The 12708-nt window shown below is 44.2% G+C and overlaps 1 protein-coding gene across 2 annotated transcripts; it reads right to left on the bottom strand.

The window, feature by feature from the left end:
- Positions 1 to 313: 313 nt before the first annotated feature.
- Positions 314 to 11558, bottom strand: NUCB2 (nucleobindin 2). Of its 2 annotated transcripts, XM_053449752.1 has the most exons (13): positions 11476 to 11558; positions 6691 to 6834; positions 5059 to 5166; positions 4661 to 4787; positions 3388 to 3491; positions 2989 to 3174; positions 2597 to 2687; positions 2369 to 2427; positions 2051 to 2143; positions 1850 to 1939; positions 1426 to 1596; positions 1203 to 1284; positions 314 to 521 (listed from the first exon to the last, which is right to left on the bottom strand). In XM_053449752.1, the coding sequence occupies exons 1-13, from the start codon at positions 11494 to 11496 to the stop codon at positions 412 to 414; spliced, it is 1386 nt and encodes a 461-aa protein (XP_053305727.1). In that variant the 5' UTR covers positions 11497 to 11558; the 3' UTR covers positions 314 to 411. The 2 variants fall into 2 exon arrangements, with proteins under 2 accessions (XP_053305727.1, XP_053305728.1); XM_053449753.1 differs by lacking the exon at positions 314 to 521 and having other exon boundaries at positions 1195 to 1284.
- Positions 11559 to 12708: the final 1150 nt, after the last annotated feature.

Raw genomic sequence — 12708 nt, 5'->3', positions numbered from 1 at the left:
GAGGGTGGAATTAAATCTCCCAGATTGAAAGGAAAATGTTACTGCCTTTGGTAGGACGAAATGAGGGGAACACAACAAGAGCGGCGGTCCTATAGGAATTCCAAAAAAAAACTAAACAAAAAGAAACACCTCACTATAGTGCAACAATCATTAATTCATAATTCACTTTTATTTGCTACTTTGGTCCAGATCCGTGGAATCCCAAATTTGGGCTCTCCTGACAGATGGAGTTTCTTTAGTTCTATTAAAAGCCAAAATGTGGTGGCAGATCCAAGAAGATGGCCCGCAGTACAGCTTTCTCAATCTTTTATGGAGCGATTTGATGTCATATCAGCTCCTCGGAGTAGTCGTAGACGTTGAGCATGATCGTAACGGTCTCTTGAAGCAAAGCAAGAAGTATCTGTAGGGCAGTTAGGGCACTTGATGGCTCTGTGATACCCCAGGCTCTGGTAGGTGTCCTGGAGGCAAATGCTGAGGATTTCCAACTTGCTGAGATCCCAAATGGACAGCTTGGGCACCAGCTGAAAAATAACATTAAAATATTACATCACTTAACATCTAAACTGTCTTGTGATGTCACGTGATGAGGAATGACCAGAACATGCTATTTTTTCAATGTTTGTGGCACACAGCGGCAGCTCATTACACAGAGTGTCCCTGATGCCCACTGGTGGGGTGTTTTTCATAATCTAGGGGTGAAAGTTGGTGGAAAAGTGATCATTTGAATAATTTTGGCAATTTGTTGCTTTTAGCAGGAATCTGTGTCTAGTTAATACAGCCCGGTAACTTCCAGTCCAGCAGGGCAAAGTGTCTCATAGAATACACAGGGGGTAGGTAGACTTGGCCACACATTTACCCCACCAAGTTTCATATATTACACCCACTCTCACATTTATGCCCCTGCAAAAAGAATTTTTAACAGTATTCTCAAATGTTACGTCATATAATAGCTTGGAAGAACTTCTCACCCCAACCCGGGTAACAGGGGTCTAAGAGGATAAACTACCCCTAGGCTAGGAGGTAAAAAAAAAAAAAAAAAGATGCTTGCCCCTGGCTGTCAGGCTAACATTGATTTGATTAAATATGTACAGATGTTCGCTAAGCAATTATAACTCTTGGACTACAAACGAAGTTGAGGATTTACAGCTGGTCCTTCGAGATGGTCAGAAGCTCGGTACGCGAGTGCAGCGCGTTTTACACACCTGGCTGGAAATTGAGACTGGCGTCGGGTACGGACGGGGGGACGGATTGCTGCATTTTTTTCTGTTCCATTTGCTGTACGACCTGGAAAACAGTAAATCAGTAAACTACATGGTGAGAGCACAACATAAGGTGATGGGGACCCTTTCTTTTTCAATGCGTTCCTTTCCAGCGGCAGCCCCGCCTTGACGTGCCTCGGTATAAGTAACCCCGCCCCTGCGGTACCTGCTGCAGCTCTTGTTTCTGCGCCTGAATGTGCTCGTGCTGTTTCTGCAGGTTCTCTCGCTCTCTGTACAGCTCCTCCGCTCGCCTCTTCAGCTCTGCCTCCTTCTGAGAAATCTGGTTTTCAAATTCTTCTAATTCCTCCTCGGTGTAAATCGGCTGTTCGTCGACCGTCTGCAAACCAAGGCATGGAGAGATCTTGAGTCATCGTGACAGCAAGCGATGCAGCGTTCGGAATAAATGTTTTAAAATACCGCTCCCTGTATCACAAGGAATTTACTTAAATTACTTTACTTGCAAATGTTCTGCGTAATTCTGACCCGCAAAAATGCAAGATGGGAAAAAGACTTGCTTAACCCTGTGAGTTCTGCGGGGGTGGGTAACAAATGCTTTTACATTATTTCTTTATTCTTTGAGAAATGATTACCTCCCAGCCGTCCGGCTCCAGAAATTCCCTCTTCTCTGTGGCTCGGATGAATTCTTCCAAGTTGATCAACCGGTCCTTGTCAATATCAACCTTTAAAAAAAAAATCCAGTTAGTGGGACTCTAGTATAATTAACCCTCTGGGTGCCGGGGAATATTTTCCAGGCTTGTGGAAGCAGGAGACCAGGACAGGAACGCAGTTACCTCGTTCATTACGTGCTCTCTCATCCGTAACCTCTCTTCCTCCATTTCTATCATGTCATCCTCTTCATTTGTGGGATCGTAAGCTTTCGCTAACTGACAGGATATAAAATAATTATTAATTAATTTTAATAATATAAATGACAATTGTTGGAATTTTACTGGTTTGAAGGCAGTGCTGGCATTTCATGGGGAGACCTTTTTCGGAAAACTTTTGTCCCAAATCTTTGTGTTTTACTGTTGTTTCAAAACGTTACATAACAAAATATTCTCAGGGGCCGAGAAGCTGTGTCTCGTTACCATTCCAGAAAGACGTCTCACCTCTTTTGTAAATAGCGCTTCTAGTTCTTGTTCGTCGATGTAACCATCGCTGTTGGTGTCTGCATCGTGAAAGGATTTGTGAGTATTTGTTTTTTGGGGGGGGGTGCATGTTTTTATATACATAGAATAAACAGCAAACTCTCTGAAACTCCCTGGTCCTTTGGCGTAGCGTTGGGCACCGAGACGAGGATCCTGAAATGAATTTATACATCAAGGAGTTTTACTTACCGTGTAACTTAAAAAACGTCTTGGGGTCAAAGTCGGATGGGTCGAGTCCATCTGTTTCCTCCCACACTTCCTTCAGCTGGTCTTTGCTCCCCTACGATTATAAATACAATTAAAAATCACGTGATCTCTCCCCTACCTGCCAAAGTGATTGCCCACTCACAAGAGCAGGGCCCTCAACTATATCTTCCAAGTGTCCCTGTTTAGATAGGCCAGTCCTTCTCTCCTCCCCTGATGCCCCTCTCTCCTCTCCTGATGCCCCTCTTTTCTAGGAGTTCAGAATGTTTGCTGGGTATGAGGGTTCTGCAGCCCTAGAAGCCCCGCAATAGGGCCTAAAATCACATCAAACACCTAACTGCACTTCCTGGGTAAAAGCACCCCTCTCTGTCACTCACAGGATGGTTAATTTTGGGGTGTTCCTTGTGTTTTTTCTTCATCTCCTCGTACTTGGCTTCCTCCTGCTTTCTCTTCTCCTCGTCGAGGGTTCTCAGATACTCTCTCCTTTCGTGCTCTTTCATCATTTCGTACCTTTTAAACTCTTCGTGGCGCTCTTTGTCGTAATTCTCTAAATCCTTTGTCGCCTGAAGACAAATTTAAATGAAGACGTTTACGTAAAATCGATTCCTAACGCATTTACCCCACGTCCGCGTATAACCTTATCAGTATTCGTTATTAGCAAACATATAATTAACCAATTTAACCCTTGGGCTTCAGAAGGTCAGCATGCGAGAACCGTTTGCCCCGTCTAGTTGCCCACCTTTCTGATAACAGAAGAAAGTAAAGGGAACACTCACGGCTCTGATCAGCAAGTCTAAGTCCTTCGGTTCAAAGGAATGAGGGTTGTTGTGGTTAAGATGATCAAACTGCTTGAGCAGCGCCCGGTGATCGATACCCGTATCTGGAATTGGAAGGCGTCAATAAGTTAGGATACAGCCTGATACTAAAAAGGGACGTTCACAACAACAGACTAGTTAGTTAGTTTGGTCCATTTGTTTTTTGGACAACAAATTAAGTTTCCTGCCCTTTCGGTTCGACCGAAATTCAGGGGGGCTTCTTCAATTCGGAAACTAAATTTGCTGTCACTCACCTTCATTCATGCTCTCATTCCCTCGCGCTTACTCTCAAACTCTCATTCGTGGACGAAAAGAGAGAAGACACAGGGAGAAGCGGACGAAGAAAGAAGAACAAGAAGAGGCAAGAGAAGAAGTGCAGTTGTGGGAAGGGAGGTAGGAATACCGAATCTGTCGGCGGGGAAGGTAAGGAGACATCGCGAGATTACAATGAAACGCAAATGAAAATCCAGAGCTTCTGCTGCTCTTCATTTTTTTTCGTTGGAGTCTTTCCCTGTTTTTGGACATTCATACGAACGGCTGAAATTGTCAAATTTTGTTAAAATTTAAATTTGCACGAATCCGAACGTCTAGCAGAGATACGTTACGATACAGAATACTTTAAAGTGGTTTACAGAGCTTCTATAATACAAAGCCAGAACTGTGCATTTTATGAAGCTCGCCTGATGATTTCCCTTTATTTTGTATAAGAACGGGAAATATTCCAGGCGTCTCGCAATAAAATGAAAAACGGGGCAGCTAAGAAAAAGAAAAATGCTGGGATTTAATCCAAGATAAATCTGGCCAGCATGAAGTCATTTGGGATCTGCTGATCTTCATGTTCTGTCAATACAATCGCTCCGTTAGCGATACCAGCGCATGGCGGCTGCCAGTCCTTGCTAATATCCCCATTCCTGCAGCATCAGGTCACCTTCCCACAGATGGGTGTGAGGAGATACTGTTCCTAGAGGTGCAGACGCAGATAAGTAGCCTTTTACTAACGTCTATTCAGATAAAGGTTATTTTGGGATAAGAATGTGAAATGTTACGTGAAAATCCATGCTCTGAATGTGCAGGAAATTCCAAGCATCGCATTTGGATGACCTGACCCCCTAATCTTCCATACCAAGAAGCGAGTTATAACGCGATGCGCGTCGTAGCGTCAGCTCTCAGAGTAGCTGGTCAGCCATCGGCACCGTTACACATTTCTCATGTATGTAAAATACGCGGCTCTCACTTTCCGAGGCGTCCATCTTGGCCCGGATGAGCATGCGGAGTCTTGCCACCTCCTGCCTCTTGAGTTCGTCCAGTTTGGTTCGGATGTGGTGACTCACCAAGTCCAGCTCCTTGCTGATCTTTCCACTCTGTGAAGGGTTAAAACAATAAAGGAATTGGTAATGATTAAGTCCAGATCATGGAAATGAGAATTAATCAAAGAAACGCGGGTCACGTCTAAGCTGCAGAGGCGTCCAGAGCTACAGACCACCATCCAGAGGTCCAAACTACCATGCGCTGCCTCTTACCCTCTGCGAAGCCTCCGGCACAGCTCTCTCACACACACACACAGCCTCCATCCGCTCAGCATGGTCTCTGGCGCATGCCCACAGTGCCCACCTCCACCCCGCATCCACAAACCTTGATATCTTCAATATCAGCCGACTGGATCTTCTCCCTAAAATGCGGGTCCGTTTCCAGAACTTCCACCACCTCCCTGAGATATCGGTCATAATATAATCCAGTGTCCTGTGAACGGGAAGGAGCAGGAGGGTCAACACCTTTCTCTACAATACAGCATCACTTACCGTCCGCAGCACTCGATTATTTCACCCCTTTACCCCGCCGGCACCCAACGACGCATAACGACCCCCGAGACTTGGGTTTTGTTTTTTGTTAAAAATTAAGAAGCTGCCCTCATCTAAAGCTTTTGCCTTCAAAACCCTACATGTTACAGTTACATATTCTAACAATTCATATATATATATATATAATCTTTTTTTTATTATTACTATTATTTTTATTATTATTATCTTATTCTTATTATATAAAAGATACATGTTATTTATATTTTTTTATTTATATAGCGCCAACAATTCCCGCAGCGCTTCTTACAGTCCCTACATTCAAAGGGTCTGACCCGACAGACTGAGACGAGCCGATACGCGAGGCTCCTGTATACGGACGCATTATATTAAATCCTGTTACGCCGGCAACTCATTTTTCCCCCTATTATGCTGATTTTATTAAGCCCGCTTTATGCATAAATAACCAGAAATATCCGCAAATGATTATAATAAAAATTCATGAGAAAGCCGGCAGGCTGTCCTGCGTCACGGAGGGGTTAATGTGTCATTCGGATGGCGGAGCCGCTAATGGACGTGATATTTAGTTAATGTCTTCCAGGCGGTGGTAATTGGTGTTGTAAATGCCATCCGGCAGTCCGCCTTCGGGTCTGTTTGCGAAGATAAGAACCGCGCTGATCCGCGTAACATTAACGGGGGGGGGACGGGGACGCAACATCCGGTCATTTCCTGAGGCTTTATTTATAGTGACAAAAGGGCTGATTTCAGTAAAAGTTTCCATTCTCTTGACGGATACATTTAAATTGCGCTTAGAAACACATTTTATCGCCATGGTGAATAAAATTATTTAATGGTGTGAACACGAGTCAACAGATTCTTTTTCTGATTTAAAAAAGAACAATTCTAGGTGGAACATTTCGAAGCGGTGTTATCACTATGGCAACCAAATGCTGATTGGACCATTATACCGGTTGCTATGGTGATAAGAGCACTTTTAAAGCCTTGCACCTTGCTTGTTTTATTAATCTTATACATTACATAGCAAAACAAACATCAGTAAGTAGTATTAGTAGTAATAATATTTTAAATATATATCGTCAATAAAGATTGCAGGCCTGCGAGCCGAGCCCTCTGTACCTAACGTATTGGGCCTTCTTTTGGTCTAATTTGGTCAGACCCTTTGAATGTAGGGACTGTAAGAAGAGCTGCAGGAATGTTTTGGTGCCATTTAAATAAAAGATATTATTAATAAAAATATGAATAATAAGAGCAAATAAATAAATAATAAAGATAAATTTAAAAGCACGCTGGGTTTTTGTTTTACTCAATAAGTGTCTGATATACAGACTCTGGAGTAATGGTAGGACAGAGCGTTAAGTTAGGGACTTTTCTTAGGAGTGTTGGCAGATATGAAGAGATATAACCCTCCGTTGGCATGTGAAAGCGCGTGTCACTGTGGCGTACTCACTGTGTTTTGAGGCTCCTGGTCCTCCGCGGCGGGCTCCTTCGTCGCTTTGGTCTTGTCTTTGTCTATAGGTACCCCGTTTACGGTAATTAGGATATAGGCGAGCAGAACGCAGGACTGGACAAATACCGCCCGCCGCCATCGTACCTGGAAGGTGAGAGCCGGAGCTTAGCAACAATTTACTGCCACATTTCATGTATCCATCAAAAGGAACATTCCGCCGGTTGCTATGGCGATTACTCCACATTTATAACCGGTCTGCGAGAAATAAGCTTATTTTTTTTAAACAGTTGTGCTTCTAAATATAAAAATTCAATTTTCACAGACTGGTTTTGCTGCCTTTAACCTGATAATTAGAAGACACGGCACGGAGCGGCTCGGTAACCGGCTCAACGCAGGAATTACATTCAACGCCATGGCCTGGAGATACAGAAGTCTCTTAAATGTTACCAGGTGGCTATATTTGTCCTAATGCTATTCATTACTATTCAAATATATATATATATATATATATATATATATATATATATATATATATATATATACACACACCACTATTATTAAGGAAAACATATATCATTATTAAATATATATTTAATTATTAAGAGAAAAATGATCATTATTATTAAAATATATATATCACTATTAATAAGAAAAAAATATATCATTATTAAAACATATATATATATAGAATTCTTAAGAAAAAAAATTATTATTTTTAAAATATATATATATATATATATATATATATATATATATATATATATATATACACACACACACCACTATTAATAAGAAAAAAATATCATCATTATTAAAAAATATACATTATTATTAAGAAAAAATGATTATTATTAAAATTAATACATATATTATTATTGAGAAAAAAAATATCATTATTTAAAATATATATATATATATAATTATTATTATTAAGGGAAAAATGATCATTATTAAAATAAATATATATAACTATTATTAAGAAAAAATATAATTATTATTAATATATATCGCTATTAAGAAAAATATATATCATTATTATAAAATAGGGGGTAATGCTACCATAGAAATGATATACTTTTTTAATACTATAATATTTTTTTTATTCAGAATTTTTTGCCAGGAACCCTTAAATATCATGTGAAATGTCAGATGCGGTGTTCTTACACCAACTAGGTGCAGCCAACACGTGAAGAACTGCAACGTGTAAACGGCACCCCTTACTCGTTGGAGTAGATGTTTAAAGCATTTTTTATAATTTGTGGAGATGCCAAGAAAGCTTGTTAATAAAGAGGAGAGAAGGGGAGAGGAGAGGAAAGGGGAGAGGAGACAAAGCATGGTTTATGTCTTTTATCTCCCTGGCGAGTGCCGGTTACATTAACCTTTAAAATAAACCCTGCAGGGCTGATATTCCGTGAGCTTCATTAAGGTGAGCGAACCCCAGACCTGAAGACATTTAAAGGCTTCGTCTCCTAAAGCAGCCACCAGGCGATAAACACGAGAGGAGGGGTACGGGGCAAAATATGGCTGATTTTTAATGGAATCTCTTCATAGGCGTACAGAGGCCCTTTATCACTCCCATCACTCCTGTGTCCCAATGGCCCTTTATCACTCCCATCACTCCTGTGTCCCAATGGCCCTTTATCACTCCCATCACTCCTGTGTCCCAATGGCCCTTTATCACTCCCATCACTCCTGTGTCCCAATGGCCCTTTATCACTCCCATCACTCCTGTGTCCCAATGGCCCTTTATCACTCCCATCACTCCTGTGTCCCAATGGCCCTTTATCACTCCCATCACTCCTGTGTCCCAATGGCCCTTTATCACTCCCATCACTCCTGTGTCCCAATGGCCCTTTATCACTCCCATCACTCCTGTGTCCCAATGGCCCTTTATCACTCCCATCACTCCTGGGTTCCAATGGCCCTTTATCACTCCCATCACTCCTGTGTTCCAATGGCCCTTTATCACTCCCATTACTCCTGTGTCCCAATGGCCCTTTATCACTCCCATCACTCCCGTGTTCCAATGGCCCTTTATCACTCCCATCACTCCTGGGTTCCAATGGCACGTTGTGTTCGCTGACCCAAGTTTAAGTTTAAAAGGCTAATTGATGGTTAGAAAACCCTTTTTGTAATTATGTTACAGCCAGAAATTTCCTTGTTTTCCATAAAAACAGCTGAGTGACCCCAAACCTTTGAAGTATAGCACATGTAATACCCCCCCCACACATAGAGAAGGCTATAATTACCCCAATACCTGTGTTGACGGCTTATCCATTTCTGTGTTGATTTGGGATCCCTTTGTCCTCAGCACAGAAAAGGTTATGCTGAAAACACTATGTTTTGAGATAAAACGCGGGATATTATGATGTTTGCAGGGTTTGGTAACGTTGTATCTGTGAGGGCCGCTTCCCGGCAGGCCGTTTACAACATTATTATCTTAAGATCCTAATCTGAATAAAGCGAGATATGAAGATATCCGTTACTCTGCAAACACCCCGTCCGTCCGTCCGTCTGTCCTGCCGAAGGACAACGTGCTGTTTGGGAAACTCAGAAATCAAACAAAAAAAAAACGTGGGTTACGTTAACCTTTTGCTCGTTTTGATAAAGGTCACCGTGATCCGGTTACATATAATCCAACGCTACGGCTTTTAACATCTTTACAGATGACGCAGAGCCGGATTTCTCATTACGGACCCAAAACCGCAGATCAATAGAACCTTTTAATCGCGTTGAATGTTAACTCTTTTGCTATTTTTGGGGGGAATGCTGAATTGTCACATGATGCGACAGCAGGCACTGATAGTGGAACAGCACCTCGAATCCTGTGAGTGTTACATGATACACGCTTTCCCCCCGTCTCTTTGAAAAAAGAATAGAATATAATACAGGGCTGACGTGTCCGATAAACCCGACGAGGGCCAGGGCTGGGATTAGGTGGAGATCGGGCTTCACCTGAAAGGCGGGTACCTGCGCGAATTACTCCAGGTGGAAGAACAAGTTTAGAAACACAGAGGGACCCGAGTTTGCGGGGAAAGGCGAATCCTATTAATCCGCGAAATCGCGTTTTAGGTTATTGTGCAAACTGATGGGGGGGTTGGTTAAATCGCGGCTGCACGCACTGCAATTATGGCCGTCAGTGTCGGATTCCCTGTTGTGAGTTTACTCATCATACTGTGGGGTAGTGCGTACCATGCGCTGACTACACTGAGATGGGTAGATAAGTGGAACAGCCTACCGGCAGAAGCGGTAGCGGATTTAAACATGCATGGGACAGGCATATGGCTCCAAAATCTAAGACAGGACCGACAACTGCCACTCTGTAATTATCTAGAATCAGGAATTAGAACGTGCAGGGATGACATCAGAGACACGTGGTGAGGTCATTGGAGACGCGGGGTGATGTCATTGGAGACGCGCGGTGACTAAAAGCCACTTATTGATTAGAAGGTTGAAGTCCCTTCCCTAAGCGGAGATCGAATCCTAGACATCTAACGCTAATAATAGTCGTCATGGAAACCCTGACTGGTCATTATTTAAAGATACACTTAATTGAGTCTCCTGCATTCAAGCAGGGATATCAACCATACAATACTGGGAGCAAAAGCACCAACTGGGAGGCTTAGATATCATGAGATCTGTATGAATGAGGCAGCGCCAGACTGTGTGACCCTGAGAATCTGCCCCTGCACCCTGAGATTAGAGCAATAACCCTGAGGTTCGGGGTCAGGGCCCATCATGCTCGGGCGGCAGATTAATGACACTTGTCACGTCTCCCTGGAGAATCTGCCCCTGAAACCTCATCCAGGAAGAGACCGCGGTCCCTGATTAGATTGTAAGCTCCTTTGGCTCCCCCATTGTGTCTAGGGGTTTAGTTTGGCTCCCAGGAAAACCATGCGATCCGTTTAGGTGGAAAGCGCTGATCGGGGTGTAAGGAATAATTCCTCCGGGGCAAATAACGTTACTGCTGCAGTAATACCCCAACGGCCACATGACGGGCCGGCAACAAACGCACCCCTTATTCACCAACGAAACATCTAAACACCTGGGATAAATATTTACCGCTACGGAATAAACAAAGTATGGAAAGTAACCCGGGGGGGGCGGGGGCAACGCAGCCTCAAGTCAATCATTTATTACAAGTCATTTAAACACATAGATAAGAGACGGCGCTCCGGTGTCACCACGGTAACCGCAATCAGCAGACGCAATAAACTTAATTTACTTTGTACCCCATTCAGTGATTATTAATGAGACCAACTAACAATAATATACAAGTACACTGCATACAGTGACACGCACAGCTACACACACTGCATACAGTGACACACACACCGCTACACACACACTGCATACAGTGACACACACAGCTACACACACACACACACACACTGCATACAGTGACACACACAGCTACACACACACTGCATACAGTGACACACACAGCTACACACACACACACACACACTGCATACAGTGACACACACAGCTACACACACCGCTACACACACACTGCATACAGTGACACACACTACATACAGTGACACACTCTGCATACAGTGACACACTCTGCATACAGTGACACACACCGCTAAACACACACACACACACTGCATACAGTGACACACACATCTATACATACACTGACACACTACATACACTGGCACACACCGCTATACACACTACATACACTGACACACACACACTGCATACACTGACACTCACAGTATTCAGAGACACAAACAGCCTACGAGTAGCTGAGTGTGCTGGGAGTTGCGGCCTTACCGTGCTGCCGGTGCCGGTCATGCTGTGTATCCCCGGTAAGTGTGTTCGGTCACGGTGATGTGCACTTGATTCACTGCAGGCTCCGCCCATATCCCAGGGATCAGCCACGCCTACCAGTGCTCGCTGTCCCCGTTGTCCTGGAAACAAGCTCCGCCAGCAGCATACTGATTGGCCGGCGGTGCCGAGGTTATCAGGTCGCGGTGTGCTGTTATTGGCTGTCCCCGCGGGCTGGTTTAGGCTGTCACTGGCATCGGGAGGGTTGGGTGAGGTGTGGAGAGACGTGGCGCAGGGGGGTGTTCTGCCTAAGGGCCCCGGGGGCCACACGGGGGTGGGGGCATCAGCTGGGGTATACACTGGCATATACAGGGACAGCTACTGCATGGTATTTAGAGGGGCATCAGCTAGGGTACCTGCCTGCTGGGGGTAAATACAAGGGCGACTACGGCCTAATAAAGAGGGGCTTTAGCCAGGGTACCTGATGCCGGGTGTATAGAGGGGCATTTGCTGGGGTACCTGCTGCATGGTGTATAGAGGGGCATTAGGCACCTGCTGCCAGGTGTATAGAGGGGTATTAGCCGGGGTACCTGCTGCTGGGTGTATAGAGGGGCATTAGCCAGGGTACCTGCTGCCACGTGTATAGAGGGGCATTAGCCGGGGTACCTGCTGTTGGGTGTATAGAGGGGCGTTAGCCTGGGCACCTGCTGCCAGGTGTATAGAGGGGTATTAGCCGGGGTACCTGCTGCTGGGTGTATAGAGGGGCATTAGCCGGGGCACCTGCTGAAAATCACTAAAAGGCTGAAGTTGGTTGGGCTGAAATTGTCCGAATGGTCCCACGTCGCCCCATAAAATCACCCGCATCGCGTCACATCGCCCTGTAATATCACACCCGTCCCTCCGCCGGGGAATATTTGGGCCGCTCGTGTAATTGTGAAATCGATACTCTTAGTGGGCCCTTTGATGCCGGTAACAAGTGCTGCAGGTCATCGCGTCCCGGAATCACGTGATTTCATTAAACGTACGCAGGGTTCTAGCGCCTTAACCCCTTCGTGACTGAGGCTGTTTTAACATTTCACTTCCAGGGACGTGCCGGCAGTATAAATTTTTTTTTATCCCGCGAAATCTGTCTGTCTCCATCTTCTGTTCGGGAAAAGTTCGTCCAACGTTTTTGTTTTAGGAAATCCCATTCGTCCGTCTGGTTGCCATGAAAACAAGAAATAAATGCGTAGTAAAAAT

Source organism: Spea bombifrons, chromosome 10, assembly GCF_027358695.1.
Source record: "Spea bombifrons isolate aSpeBom1 chromosome 10, aSpeBom1.2.pri, whole genome shotgun sequence".
Lineage (NCBI taxonomy): Eukaryota > Metazoa > Chordata > Amphibia > Anura > Pelobatidae > Spea > Spea bombifrons.
The sequence above is the reverse complement of the archived record's forward strand: the minus strand, read 5'-3'. Positions and strand labels throughout refer to the sequence as shown.